This window comes from Eurytemora carolleeae, unplaced genomic scaffold, assembly GCF_000591075.1.
Source record: "Eurytemora carolleeae unplaced genomic scaffold, Eaff_2.0 scaffold801, whole genome shotgun sequence".
NCBI classification, from domain to species: Eukaryota; Metazoa; Arthropoda; class Copepoda; order Calanoida; family Temoridae; genus Eurytemora; species Eurytemora carolleeae.
Window position 1 is genome coordinate 24,049 of NW_019396729.1, and position 15,566 is coordinate 39,614.

The 15,566-nt window shown below is 30.6% G+C and overlaps 1 protein-coding gene across 1 annotated transcript in view; it reads left to right on the forward strand.

Annotated features, from left to right (window-relative positions):
* The window catches only part of LOC111707885 (integrin alpha-PS1), a gene marked incomplete at its 5' end in the record, with an annotated part of 46,034 nt that overhangs the window by 22,605 nt on the left and 7,863 nt on the right, over positions 1 to 15,566 (forward strand). Inside the window, 16 exons of the mRNA XM_023481068.1 lie at positions 2,569 to 2,729; positions 2,976 to 3,139; positions 3,491 to 3,575; positions 4,200 to 4,252; positions 5,384 to 5,468; positions 6,065 to 6,158; positions 7,523 to 7,622; positions 7,924 to 7,967; positions 9,783 to 9,866; positions 10,005 to 10,064; positions 11,451 to 11,495; positions 11,616 to 11,709; positions 12,208 to 12,258; positions 12,915 to 13,011; positions 14,468 to 14,591; positions 14,789 to 14,877. Of these exons, the coding sequence (XP_023336836.1) occupies positions 2,569 to 2,729; positions 2,976 to 3,139; positions 3,491 to 3,575; positions 4,200 to 4,252; positions 5,384 to 5,468; positions 6,065 to 6,158; positions 7,523 to 7,622; positions 7,924 to 7,967; positions 9,783 to 9,866; positions 10,005 to 10,064; positions 11,451 to 11,495; positions 11,616 to 11,709; positions 12,208 to 12,258; positions 12,915 to 13,011; positions 14,468 to 14,591; positions 14,789 to 14,877 (1,430 nt within the window). The remainder of the gene's footprint in view (positions 1 to 2,568; positions 2,730 to 2,975; positions 3,140 to 3,490; positions 3,576 to 4,199; positions 4,253 to 5,383; positions 5,469 to 6,064; positions 6,159 to 7,522; positions 7,623 to 7,923; positions 7,968 to 9,782; positions 9,867 to 10,004; positions 10,065 to 11,450; positions 11,496 to 11,615; positions 11,710 to 12,207; positions 12,259 to 12,914; positions 13,012 to 14,467; positions 14,592 to 14,788; positions 14,878 to 15,566) is intronic.

Here is a 15,566-nt window from a genome sequence, read left to right on the forward strand (position 1 = left end):
GAATGGGCTATAGGGGGGGGGGACCACCAGTGCAAAGCAAAATCTTAAAAAGTTAGAAAATCCAGCCTTAGGCGGGTATTTCTAGTTTACCGCCCAGACTTGTATACATATTAAATTTAATTCCTAACACAGACACATATACACTTATATTAGATATGGGACGCTCTAACGCCAAAATACGCAAATACTCGAAAAACTTTATTTATCAAATTATGATGAGGACCCTGTAGATACAAACGTATTTATACGTAAGGGAAAGGGAACGGAATCTCTTATGTCTATGGATTTTTTGTTTATTAGTTTAGTTTCGAATGTTTGAATGTTTTCTAACCTGCTCTGATAATTGCTTTATAGTTATATATATATTTATAAATATATATGACGTCATTTTTTTTAAGATTGTTTCTAAGTAATTCATAAATATATCAATTTGTCCATTTATCTGTTTGTTAAAACTGTCTGGATTGTCAAAACGGCTGAACCAAATTGGTACAATTACTTTTGAATGGCCCCAGCGTTTGAAAAAGGTCCTATATAATACTTTAAAAAAGCTCCTATAATGCCAATTGTGTCTGTTATAAAAATCTAAACAGCTATCCTAATTTCCCGATTTCAAAATTCCAATTATAAATTCCCAAATCCGATTCCAATTAAAGATCTATTGGTTTCAGACTAGAAAAATAGCGTGGCGTGGGGCGCCCTGAATTCCTCAAATTTTTACCTTTACCTATACTGCAGACAGTTTATTACTCGACCCCTCGTAGTATTATCAGTTTAATGCCCGCTTTTAAACCCCTGATTGCTTCTCAAAATTCTCCAAACAAGGTCGTTAAAAGCCCGGCCACGACTTTTTAAAATGATTATTTTCTGGAGGAAAACCTATTTAAACACGTTGTAAAATTCCAGCATTTATTCTTTAGTAAACTAGAGAAACAATTATTAAAGGGACAGCAGACGTATTTTCAATTTGGAGTAACAGTTATTAAAGGGACAGTAGAGGTATTTTCAATTTGGAGAAACAATTATTAAAGGATAGCATAGAGGTATTTTCAATTTGGAGAAACAATTATTAAAGGAGAGTATAGAGGTATTTTAAATTTGGAGAAACAGTTATTAAAGGGACAGTAGACGTATTTTCAATCTGGAGAAACAGTTATTAAAGGGACAGTAGACGTATTTTCAATTTGAAGAAACAATTATTAAAGGGACAGTAGAGGTATTTTTAGGGTTTCCACGAAATGGCTAAATCTTTTGCGCAAAATTTGCGCTATTTTCGCGCAAATTTTATTTTTGCGATTTGCGTTTCGTTCCGCAAAAATTGCGCAAAAGTTTTGCGAATGGAAACCCTAGGTATTTTCAATTTTGAGAAACAATTATTAAAGGACAGTATAGAGGTATTTTATAATTGGAGAAACAATTATTAAAGGGATAGTAGAGGTATTTTAAATTTGGAGAAACAATTATTAAAGGACAGTATAGAGGTATTTTAAATTTGGAGAAACAATTATTAAAGGGATAGTAGACTTATTTTTAATTTGGAGAAACAGTTATTAAAGGAGAGTATAGAGGTATTTTCAATTTGGAGAAGCAATTATTTAAGGAGAGTATAGATAGAGGTATTTTAAATTTGGAGAAACAGTTATTAAAGGACAGTATACGTATTTAAAATAATATGTAGGAGAATATATTTTCTTTTTTCACACTTGTTCGTAAAATCAAAACTAAAGAAACTCAACGAGGTCTACATATCGTACCAGTAATTTTGCATACATTTTTAGACTTTCTCCTACTATCTAGTTTGCAGTACATGGTTACTCAGAGGGTTTCAAGTGTACTATCAGTAATCTGACATGTACATTTTTAAATGAAGTGTCAGTTGAAATTTCATCTACATTCCCTTGAAATTTCAGGATTTACTCTTTAGTACATAAACTAGAATAACAATTATACATATATCTTTAATTGCCTACTAAACTTATTATAATTTACAATTTAACTTGATGGTTATAAATCCTGAGCAAGACTTTAACACCCCCCCCCCCATTCCCCTCCTATGCAATTTTCTTCCATACAACCCCCCCCCCATGCATTTCCCTGAGATCTTCCAGAACGCTTCGCGCCTTCATTTTCTAGAAAAAGAACAAAACATTTTTATTGAAAAATTTTTAATACATAGTTCTAAATTGTAAAACGTTTAATCCTATCTAATGTTCAGCCGTGCACTAATATGTTGTTAGGACTAGGTCGTCTTTAAAAACATTTTGCTAAAAACTTGCAAAATTGCAAAATAACGAACTAAAACCCTTAAAATCTATTCATATTTAAGTGCGAAAAAGTTTTTGCCGGAATTTTTACTTTCAAATTAAAATACTTTCATTTTGAGAAACATATAGAAAAAGTAATAATCCAAACAAAATTTTTTTCGCACGCATATGATAGGACAAAGTTATATTTATATAACTTATTTAATAGCAGGTGGACATAGCAACTTATTCATCCCACAACGTGAACTATTAAATGTTATAAATTCCCTCACAACCGAAAAAATACCATATTTTATTTGTTCAGGTTGTGATATTTGTCAAGTGTCACAGTGAGTTATTGAACGTTCAGCTGGTTTTGGCGGGGGACGCATTTGCGTCACAGTTCGGATACGCACTCGCCGCAGTCGACGTAAATAACGACGGATTCACCGACCTTTTTGTATCCGCACCTTTTTATCATTCGAGGAAGGATTATAATCATTTTATTATTATTAGTTTCATCAATTTAATTATCTTTTTATTATTCTTTCATTCATATTCTTATATTGCCAAATTTATGAAAGAGGCTACGCCCTTTTAATTGTCTTAAAAATACTGTAATTAAACGTTTTATTAAAATTGAATTCAACATTTGATATTATATACTCAAGACTTTGGAGAGATGCATAACATTCTTAAAATGAAAAGAATAAAAAATAATCCCGAATTTAGAGAGTTCGGGGGCGCAGTTTACTACTTCAAAAACTCGGCGGTCGGGTTAAACCCGAAAGAACCGCCGATAATACTGCGAGGCGGGGGTCCAGAATCCCGCTTCGGGTTTGCTATATCTTCGGCGGGTGATGTGAATGCCGACGGATTTGTTGATGTCGTCATAGGAACTAGTCAGCACCCAAATTATTAGATTCAAGATTTTCAAAATCAAAATTGACAATAAAACCTTAGAATATCAAAAGATTTGTTTTTCATGCATCAAAAACTGGAATGAAACTTTTTTAATTAAAATATCTAAAACTCTCTTTATATTCTAATGATATTGCTATTTGATATTTAATAATTAAAACTAAAACAGGTTACAGGCCATACACGATTTACAGTTGTAATATATTTATCTTTTGCTCGTATTCGATAAATAAATGGTTTTACAGATAGAAAAGAGTACCTTTGTGAATTGTAGATGGCACTCTCAGAATCTGATTTAAAAAAAGTTTTGACTGAATCGGATTCAGGGGCACCTTATGAGGACCGAGGGGCAGTTTACCTTTACCACGGGGGTCCTGACGGACTCAATACCATACCTGCTCAAATAGTCAGGTATAGGTCAACACTTCATGGTCGTACAGACGTACTAACGAGCTATCGAACAGACGTACTAACAAGGTATTGTACAGGTGTACTAACAAGGTATTGTACAGGCGTACAAACGAGCTATTGTACAGACCTACTAATTAGCTATTGCACTGATGTACTAACGATTGTTATTGCACAGACGTACTAACGAGCTATTGTAAAGACGTACTAACGAGCTTTGTACAGACGTACTAACGAGCTATTGTACTTATGTACTAACAAGCTAAAATAAAGACATATTAACGAGCTATTGTAAAGACGTACTAACGAGCTATTGTTCAGTCATACTAATGAGCTCCAGTGTTACAGACGTACTAACGAGCTTTGTACAGACGTACTAACGAGCTATTGTACATATGTACTAACAAGCTAAAATAAAGACATATTAACGTGCCATTGTACAGACGTACTAACGAGCTATTTTACATGTGTTATACTAACACCCTATTGTATAAATGTATTAAAAAGCCATCATACAGACGTACTAACGAGCTATCGTAAATACATTATACTAACATCCTATCCGATAAAAGTATTAACACCCTATCGTACAGACGCACTAACAAGCTTTATATTAATTTAATTTAGGTCTGAAGATCTTCCTGGCCTGCCTATTCGTACATTCGGGTATTCTCTTTCTGGCAAGTTCTTTTTACTTTACCTTCTCTTTTCTCTCAATTAGTAATTTTATGTTATTTTTGGTTATGTCTTATGTAAACAGATGCTTAATTAAAATTCAAAATTAAATGGTAAAATTATTTTATGTGTAAGAAGATATTTATGATTGTTAATTCAAAATAAAAATCGTAATCGCAGAAGAAAAAAGAAAATGGAGAATCGCGCACCATTGAAATAACTGTTTTCCTACTGTCCCTCCCTCCCCCCTTTACACCCCCCCCCTTTCTGTGTTCGTCTGTATATCAGTTAAGTTATGAGTTGCAATTTTAAATGAGTTTATAACAGGAACTGAAAAAGGTGTAAAACGATAAAAGTAAACTTTTTGCCCACCAGAGCACTAGTAATATAAACGCCCGATCTCAAAGCGAATGGTCACATCAAGTTTAAAAGAGAGAAATATAATTGTTTAAATGATATATTCCATCGATAAATGTTAGAACTCAAAATTGTAATAGGTATTATTAAAATATTTTTCGCTGGAACTAAAAACATTGTTTTACGTTCTCTGCCCAAAAAATGGCATGTGCAAATCCATCCGCAGAGAATTGGGTAGTTGCAGGGGTGTATATTCTTCATAAAAAATTGCAAAATAAAACAGACAATTATTTTTATTTAAATGGATTCCGATGGGCTTTTAAAGCACAGGGTTTTTATTAAGTAAATTATGTACAACCCCGTTTACAAAATTGCTTTACGTTGTAATAAGAAGTTGCAGTGAACACAAAGTGCAGAGAACAACATGCACAAAATTGCACAAACATGAACATTGTAAACATTTCAGGACTCAGGAGAAGGGAAGGGGGGTATTTTAAACATTTTTTTTTTTTGGGGGGGGGGTGTCTATATATCTGCTGGTGAAATTGTTAGCATTTTTTGTGTAAAAAGGGGAAGTAATTTCATATGACCCTCTATTTTATAAAGGGGCATTCAAAACCGTACTCTACCATTAAAAAAATACGTTTAAACATTTAACGGTCCCTTTAAGGAGGTATAAATCTGTAAAATATTATTTATTGATTTAGTAATCTATGAACTTGTAGCTGTACAAAATGATTAAATTAATTTCTCTAAAACTGAATTTGACTGTTGTTCAGGTGGACTAGACCTGGATATGAATAATCATACAGATATCTTGGTTGGAGCTTATGCTAGTGATGCTGCTGTCATCATTAGATCCAGGTCATAAAAATAAAAATATAAAAATGTTTATTCCAATAGAAAGAAATTGCGTCTTTGCCACAACTCTAATCCCTATGTCTTTGCAACTTGATCTTGTAAACCTTTGATATTTTAAACTTAGCTTATTTTATCCAACAGAAATTATCTAAGGTCTACAACATTGCGTTGCAAAGATATAGTGATTATTAAATTAGAGTTTGTTGCAAAGACTATATTCCTTTTAAGAAAGATAAAATATTAGTATTGGGCTCTTATCCGAAACTCTAATCTTGCATCCCTATATCTTTGCATTATGTTGGTGGAAATCTTTGATATTTCAGACTTTGACTATTTGTTCAAGCACAATTCATAATTCAAAATATAAATGGTCCAGGTTGCAAAGATAAAGGAAAAAAAAAATCGAGAAAATTTCGAAAGAAATCAAAAGAAACCCTCAAATTTGAGAGACATTTAATTAATTTAAACAAATTTTTTTTTGATTCAGGTAACAAGTTATCATTGCAATTTATGAAAAAACATGAAAAAAACATCGAAATTTGACATTTCCTTAACAATCTTTATTATTATTTTTTTCCTTGAATTTTGCTTGTCTTTAGGCCTGTGATTGATATACTAACCTGGTTTGGAAATAAAACCATGAAGGTCAACCCGACCAACCCGGGCTGCGACATGGACCCAACCTCACCTGAGGTAGTATATGTTTTTTTATCCCTTGGGACACGTTTTATAGCCCATATAAAATTTGTTTTATATTCCTTGGGACATGTTTCCTATCCTTTGGGACATGTTTTATATCCCATATGAAACTTGTTCTATAACCATTGGGACATGTTTTTTATTCTTTGGAACATGTTTTCTATCCTTTGCGACATGTTTTTTATTCCTTGGGACAAGTTTTATATCCTTTGGAACATGTTTAATATCCCTTGGGACATGTTTTCTATCCTTTGGGACATGTTTAATATCCCTTAGGACATGTTTTATATCCTTTGGGACATGTTTAATATCCCTTAGGACATGTTTTATATCCTTTGGGACATGTTTTATATCACTTGGGACATGTTTTATATTATGAAAAATGATTTTTTATTTCTCGTGACAAACTTTTTAAATCGTTGGGCAGCTAGAGTTCACAAATCTCTTGTAAATATTAAGTTTATTTAATGCGAATTTTTTTACGGCTTTGCGACCTAGTGAGTTACACTGTTAATAATCCCTCACGATTTTGTAATTCGAAAGTTGTTGTCAATGTTAAAAATATCTCACTTTCAGGATGTATTCGAAACAAACTGTGTGCAATTTCAAATTTTTTAAAAAATAAATCGGATATTATTTCCAAAATGTTGAGTTTTCTTCAAACAGTTTAATTACGAATTACGATGCAGGCCGGTCAAGCAGAAGTGGGGTCTTGTTGTCAATCCTTGCCATATGATTTTGTTGAAAGAATGCAATTGGATAACAATGTATACTTTTAAATGCATATGTGCAATGTATGCAAGATGCATACAGGGAAATGGCCTGTGGGGTTGCTTGGGTTAAATTTAGTGAGTTTAAAATCATAGATTGGAACTAATTTTTAATTTCAAACTTTTTTCACTAAACCCAAAATGCAAAGTGTTACTTTAAAAAATCGTATTAAAATTAGTTAGTTTTTAGATCTACGAATTGCTTTAAGTTTTTGCCGATTGTTCAGCAACATTTGAAAAATTACTTAAGACGAAGACATTCGTTTTTAAAGTTCCCAATATGGTATTTAAAAAGAGCCTTAGGTCGTTATAACTCTTTCACTTTTTTGTAGCAATCCTGTACATTGTCCAATAGTCTGGGGAAAAGAAATTTAAATTTGTTTAGTATGTACAAATGATATTGGTACAAGAAGGTCTAATATTGGGAGAAAAGATTTATCAAAGTAGTTCATATATGTATTTAGCAACAAGTAATGTCACCCAATAATTGATGATTTTTCTAAAAATCGTGACCTGATTCTAGGAAGAAACTCGGGGATTTGCACGAACAAAATAATAAAAATCTGCAATATTTCTTATTGTTTCTAGGTTTGTTTCCAGCTTGAGTCCTGTTTTCAAATTCGAAACTTCCCGCCAAACATCGAAACCACTCTGCTCAAATACAAAATCACAGCTGAAGTTTTCAAAGGAAAATAAATCAAACTTTAGAGCATAAAAACTCGCTTTCCGCCCCATTTCTTGAAAACAATTTTATACTTTTTGTTTTGTTTGAATTGGTCCATTTTCAAAATTATGAAATGTCGATTTTTTTGGGGGGCAAAACTTTAGATTTTGTCCAGAAACCTTACCTAGGCAAGCTAAAAAAACACAACAAACTTTAAAATATTATTTGGTGTTTGGTCAATCATATTTTGCATTGATATCTTCACATTCTTAATTCTGTAGAGTATCATTATTATTGATGTAAAAATTGAAATATAAATGACCAGGAGGAAGGAAGTTCTCTAGAGTCAGATTTGATACAAATACCAAGGTAAACAAACAAACCAAACAGAACAGAAACAAACTTAAAAAATAATTAAAAAAAATAAAATGTAAAAACCAAACCAAACCAAACAGAACAGAAACAAACTTAAAAAATAATAAAAAAAATAAAATGAAAAAACCAAACCAAACCAAACAGAACAGAAACAAACTTAAAAAATAATAAAAAAAATAAAATGTAAAAACCAAACCAAACCAAACAGAACAGAAACAAACTTAAAAAATAATAAAAAAAATAAAATGTAAAAACCAAACCAAACCAAACAGAACAGAAACAAACTTAAAAAATAATAAAAAAAATAGAATGTAAAAACCAAACCAGCAAAAACAAACAAAAAACTTAAAAACTTTGGAAAAAATCAAATAACTATGATGGAAGGCGATTATATCAAGATAATAAGAAGACTATTGAATTCAATTTAGATTTTTATTAAGCTTTTAAACAGCCTGGATGCACAAAAATGGAAACAAAGAGAAGCTGTCAATGAAAAAAGCTTCTCTTTAATTACTTGTAAACTTGTAATTCGAAAAAATAATAAAAACTGAAATAAAAAAGTCGTCTTCATTATATTGATATTATCGCCTACCACCGCATTCAAAATCAAAGTTTATATTTTTTATTTCTTAACTTTTTGTGTATTTAATGTGGTTTAAAATCCCTCTACCCCCCCCCTTTTCCCGGCCCCTCGGCCCCTCCCTCCAACCCTTAAAGAATTCTGGTTGAGAAACAAATTATTACAAACCCTTAACCATTAAAACCGTTTTTATGCAGTTTTAAGACTGCCCACTTTTAGGGTATTAACCTGCATACCTCCCGCATACAAATATGCATCTTAAACTTATAGTTTAAGGGCCGTATAAAATAAATGTATATCAGTAAAAATATATTTGTAAAATATGTATATATTTACATATATATATATACATATTTATTATATATATACAAATTTACACCGAATACACTTCATAAAGAGTTTAACAAAATTATGGAAATCAAGAAAAAAGTCAAACTGGTTGAAATTTATGTGATCCATGGTTTAATTCCCTTCAAATTTTAATCCTTCTAGCTCTTTTAGTCCTCCCTCCTTTTTCTCCTTTCACCCCTCCCCACCCTCTTCCCATCATAAACGTAAAGCACGCCGTGTAAGTAACTGGGTATAAAAACCTAACCCTCTACACCCCATACCTATACTCGGTAATTGAATTTCAAATATGATTGACTTATTTGACCTATTTGACCTATTTGACCTACCCTTATATAGGTATAAACCTGTGTGGTCCTATATATACTTAACTAACTAAAAATACCAGCAAGCTCGATAAACAAAATCTAATCCCTCCAAAAACGGGAAATTGGAATTTATCATCTTGATTTTAATTATTGATGTTTTAAGAATAATATTAACTTAAAACAAAAAATATTTGAACAACTTAACCACTTTAAAGAAAATCTTTAAACATCCACCGGCGAACATTTTTGAACTGTTACCCCCTACATAAAATCTGTTTCGGGACAATACTGCACAACAAACGACCCCCTAGAAGATTATCAAACTAATAAATACTTTTACACTGTACTAGGACATTGTATTACAAACCCTACAGCAAAATGTTATTGATCAACTGCCCCTACTATTATACTTGTGAACAATTATTAAACTACTAAATCACTTTGTGGACAATTATGGAACTACTAAATCCTCTAGTGGGCAATTTTTCAAATACGAAATCCTCTGGTGGACAATTATTGAATTACTAAATCCCCTGGTGGTCAATTTTGGAACTAATAAATCTGTTTGAGCAGGAGCTGACCCATACAATGGAGAAGAGAGTTCAAGTAAGGAAATATATGCTGGATGGATGTTTTCAAGAACTTGTTTATTTAAAGGTAAACTTCAGTAATACGATCGTTAATAAAAGGTCTTTTTCAACTAAATGAAATTAGAAAAATTGCTCAAAATCAACTCTGTTGCGCAAAATAATATCTGCAAAGTGCAAACACATATTTTAATATTTTTTTTTTCAGGAGGGTACAGTTGATATCAGATCTCCAATACGGTTTTTGGTAGAATATTCCCTTGGAACGGTAATAATAATCAGATAACATTTTTGCTATGAAAAGGGGGGGGGGATTGGGCAACCACACTCAAATAGCTTCTGCAGCCCAGATTGAAATGGGGTTGAAAATTGTTAGAGGATTTGGGCGAGGGCTCGGGAGAACTGTTGGGGAGCACGTTGCCGCAAATGCATTTTTTCACGTCATTTAAGGTTCGGGAGCCATTTGACGTAACTGTCTTTCCCCAATTGTTATCTTTGTGGCTCAATAATGAATTATTAGTTATCTTTGTGGCTCAATAATGAATTGTTTGTTATCTTTGTGGCTCAATAATGAATTGTTTGTTATCTATGTGGCTCAATAATAAATTGTTTGTTATCTTTGTCGCTCAATAATGAATTGTTTGTTATCTTTGTGGCTCAAAAATGAATTGTTTGTTATCTTTGTGGCTCAATAATGAATTGTTTGTTATCTTTGTGGCTCAATAATGGATTATCAGTTTAATTTAATTGAAAAACTGCAGTTCTTTTGAATTTACAACAATATGTAACATCTGCAAAAATAATCAGCAAAATGCTAGCAAAAATATTAAATGAAAATAATTTTTTTTAAACAGGCCAGTTCTACAAAAAAGTTGAGAATTATTACGTTATGCGCTGCTATATTAAGTTTTTATTTATAAAGAATGGGGGGGGGGGGGNTAACACATAGCTTAAAGGGATTACATGTACAAACTCTAAGAGATAATTTAAAACAAAAATGTGAAGGGACTTTTTACTAACACATAGCTTAAAGGGATTACATGTACAAACTCTAAGAGATAATTTAAAACAAAAATGTGAAGGGACTTTTTACTAACACATAGCTTAAAGGGATTACATGTACAAACTCTAAGGGATAATTTAAAACAAAAATGTGAAGAGACTTTTTACTAACACATAGCTTAAAGGGATTACATGTACAAACTCTAAGAGATAATTTAAAACAAAAATGTGAAGAGACTTTTTACTAACACATAACTTAAAGGGATTACATGTACAAACAAATTACACACAACAATATGAGAGGATGTTTTAATGTATCAAATGTAATTAAATTAAAGAAAAATGTCCTATGCATGAAAGTTTTTGCCTCTTTTGTCAATTTAAAGACATTAAAATAATGATAAATTCGAATAACATCAATACTTATTGATTAACTTAAACTACTGTAAGACTATAAAAAACGCCATTCAACTATCCTTATAATATTTCATTAATTGTTTATTAAAACGTTGAAAAATAGCTGGTGTCAAATTTCATTGGAATTTTTGATACTGCTCTTTTATTGAAAGTTTTGATTTAATTGATTTCTACCGACTTAAAAAAACGTTTTCATTGATAAAATGTTAATTTTTAATTATTATTAAATGTTTAGGATGAGCCGACAATACAGGGGGATATCATTCCTAATATAAACCAGGTATCTATCTATCTATCTATCTATCTATCTATCTATCTATCTATCTATCTGCCTGTCTATCTATCTATCTATCTATCTATCTATCTATCTGTCTGTCTATCTATCTATATATCTATTTAGTTTCCTATCCTGAACATGAAGGAGGCCAGTAAGGAGCTAGAGATCCCCTTCCACTTGGATTGTGGAGATGATGATTTCTGTCAATCTAATCTTGGTGAGTACCTACTCACATTAATCCACTGTGGACTATAATGGTCAATTTGAATTCCCACCCCGGACCCACCCCCGGTTTCAACTTTGATGGTGCGCCCATTTTGACCGATTTGACCTATTTGACCTATTTGACCTATTTGACCTATTTGAACTATTTGACTTATTTGACCTATTTGACCTATTTGACCTATTTGACCTATTTGACCTATTTGACCTATTTGACCTACCCTACTAGCTTAGTTTAGTGTGAATCTCCCTTATACTGGAACAAAGGGACCACTATTAGGTTCAAAGTTGTGACACTTGAACCAAACATATATTTTTTTTTATCTAAATATACGATGTTCAAAAAATCTAAATTATCATTGACGTGAATATCACTAAAGTTAAGCTCATGTCACGAGGTGAAAACTTTTAAACTCAGGAAAGCTTGATTTCGAAATCCAATATGGACACTATTAAATTTGAGGTTAAATGCATGTGAATTGTTTATTTTTAGTTGCTGGGATTAAACTGATTGGAGAGGATGGTTTAGAGATAAATGGAGAAGGTAGAATTTCATACAATCATTTGGTGGAGATAAACTTTAGATTTGTATTTTTATAAAAAGAAATTAGTAGAATAGTAGATTAATTCCCTATCCCCCATATAAGCGTCAAAAATCATTTCTGTCATCTGTTTATGTATTAAAAAATGATGAATGGATACATTTTTTGTCATTGGTTTGAAAAAATGTTCTCATAACAATTAACCATTGATTTTTTTCTTAATTTTTGTAATTATTAATTCATTTTTTTATTCATCGTCTATCCTTGAAATCACTGTTTAATTGGCTGAGTTACACATTTCTTCTGATCATTCCATTCTTAAATCCTTTAATCCATTTCTTGCGTTAATCTTAACAAGAAGATGCCAATCATTGTTAGAGATTAGAGGTGTGCACGCTCACCACTTTTTTGGCGCATTTTTATTTTTGTCTGTGCACGATATGCTCTCCCTTTTATTAGAAAGTAAATTTTCACAAACTGCTATTTTTTCATCCGTAATTCTTTGTAACTTGATGGTGTAAACTTTATCTTCATCAGGTTGAAAAGATATAAGATTAGATAATTATTCAATTACTTTTTGTTGAACCAAAAAAAGAAAACGCCCGCGCCTTTTATGAACTGTTGATTATTACATATTTTTTATATTTATTATATTTAGGACTAGAACTAGGAGAGGGCAGGGAGCTGGTGGTAAATCTAACAATATCAAATACTGGTGATCCTGCATACACTGCATCCGCTATGCTTAATTTCAGGTGCATTGCATTTTTTATAATCATTAATTCTTTTATAGATCCTTTCATGAATCCTGTTATTGATCCTTTTCATTAATCCTTTTATTAACATTTTCATTACTCCTTTCATTAATTCCTTTCATTAAATCGTTTCAGTAATGCGTTCATTAATCCTTCCATTAATCCTATTGGTATTCCTTTCATTTATCTTTTTAATAATCCTTTTTCCAATCCGTTCAATAATCCTTTTATTTATCCATTCATTGATCCTTTTATTAATCCCTTTATAAATCCCTTCATTAAATCTTTTATTAATCCTTTAATAAAATCCTTTCATTGATCATTACATTAATCTTTTCATTAATCCCTTCATTAATCTTTTCGCTAATCATTTTATTAACCCATTCAATGAGAAAAAAACGAAAGAGGAAAAAACGTGAAAGAGAAAAACGAAAGAGAATAAGATCAATCATGAAAAGAAAGAAGTAAAGAGAATAGAGAAAGATATAAAGAAACGCGAAGGATTAAATTAAGAGAGGGAATAATATAAAAGAAAAAGAAAAAGAGAAAGCTTTTGAAAGCTAAGAAAAGTAAATATAACATCTTTAATACAAGTGAGAAATGTTATAGAGTTGAATGAATTGTATGAAGTATAATGGTCTTATCTTTTACACTTTTACCTTCTATAGTCGGCTTAATCTAAATGCATTCATTAATTCATTAATTCATTGATTTAATTCATTAGTTCGTTAATTTATTAATTCATAAACTCATTAATTCATAAATTCATTAATTCATTAATTCATTAATTCATTAATTCATTAATTCATCCTTTCTTTAATTTATAAATCAATTTCTTCATTAATTCATTAATTCATTAATTCATTGATTTATCAATTCATTTATTCATTTATATATTAATTCATTAACTCATTAATTCATTAATTCATTAATTCATTAATTCATTAATTTATAAATTAATTTCTTCATTAATTCATTAATTCATTAATTCATTGATTTATCAATTCATTTATTCATTTATATATTAATTCATTAATTCATTAATTCACTAATTCATTAATTCATTAATTCATTGATTCATAAATTCATTTTTTCATTAATTCATGAATTCATTAATTCATTGATTTATCAATTCATTTATTCATTTATATATTAATGAATTAATTCATTAATTCATTGATTTATCAATTCATTTATTCATTTATATATTAATTCATTATAGTACATTAACTCATTTATTCATTAATTCATCAATTCATCAATTAATTTCTTCATTAATTCATTAATTCATTAATTTATGTTATTCGTTTAATTCTTTTAATTAAATATCTAAACAGGCTCTTCTCGAAAAAAAATTAGCAACTAGACTGCATTAAAAAGTTCTTAAGATTGTGTCTTAGTAATGACGTCATTAATAAATTAGTAACAATCTTTAATTTATTTAATTTATTTTCAGTGAAATTTTCACCTATGTCGGGAGATCTGATGAAACTAAAGATGTACTCTGTGAACTTGTGTCAGCTGTTTCTATTTCCTGTAATCTAGGAAATCCTTTCCACAGAAGAACAGAAACTTTACAGGTCAACAACATTATTTATTACACAAACTTAAGACCCCAGCTTTACCTATAAAAGTCAACCTACTCAACTTAGAACGTTTTAATTAGAGTAAGGACATTCCCGTGGTTCTACCGATGTCACCAATCCAGATTTGAGGCAAATCGGCCAAATAGTTTAAAAAATAATATTTCATGTTTTTAATTTTTGAATATTTTCAGTTTAAGTTTGTTCCGGTTTATTCTGCCACATTGTCCCCGGATGTGATGTTTACGGTCAACCTGACAACATCATCTGCTAACCCTCTTAGGAACACTAGCCAGCCATTCATTTATCTATTCATCCTTTCATTCATTCATCCTTTAATTTATTCACCTATTCATTTATTTATTTATTTATTTATTCATTTATTATTTATTCATTTATTCATTTATTCATTTATTCATTTATTCATTTATTTATTTATTCATTTATTCGTGAATCTCTTTATTTATTCATCATGCATCAATCTAAGAACATCATATGCCTTAGAAACACTTGCGAGTCAATTATTCATTCATTTATGAATCTATCAATTGTTTAATTCAGCTATTCATTTAATTATTCATTTATTCATGCTTAAATTTATTTATTCGTCTTTAAAAGCATATATTCAATATTTCAATTATTGTTTTTTTCAACCTTGAATTCTTTCTTTCATTTATTAATTTTATTCATTTGTTCAGTATCCCTTTCCATTAAAAAAATCTTAAATATTTTTTTGCTCGGTTTAATGTAGAAAACTGCCTTTTCAGAAAAAATCGCCGCCACAACTCACAAATGATAAAATGTTTAAATATAAAATTAAAGTATGATCATCATCATTATTAATGCGATTATAAAGGTTTTAAAAGAGGAGTTTTGCTGATAACACACTTTTAAGTGGAGGGTTATTTAATCCTTTAACAAATCTTTTAACTTCCCTTTACCCCCCCCCCATCTCGGGCTCACCCGGCTAGA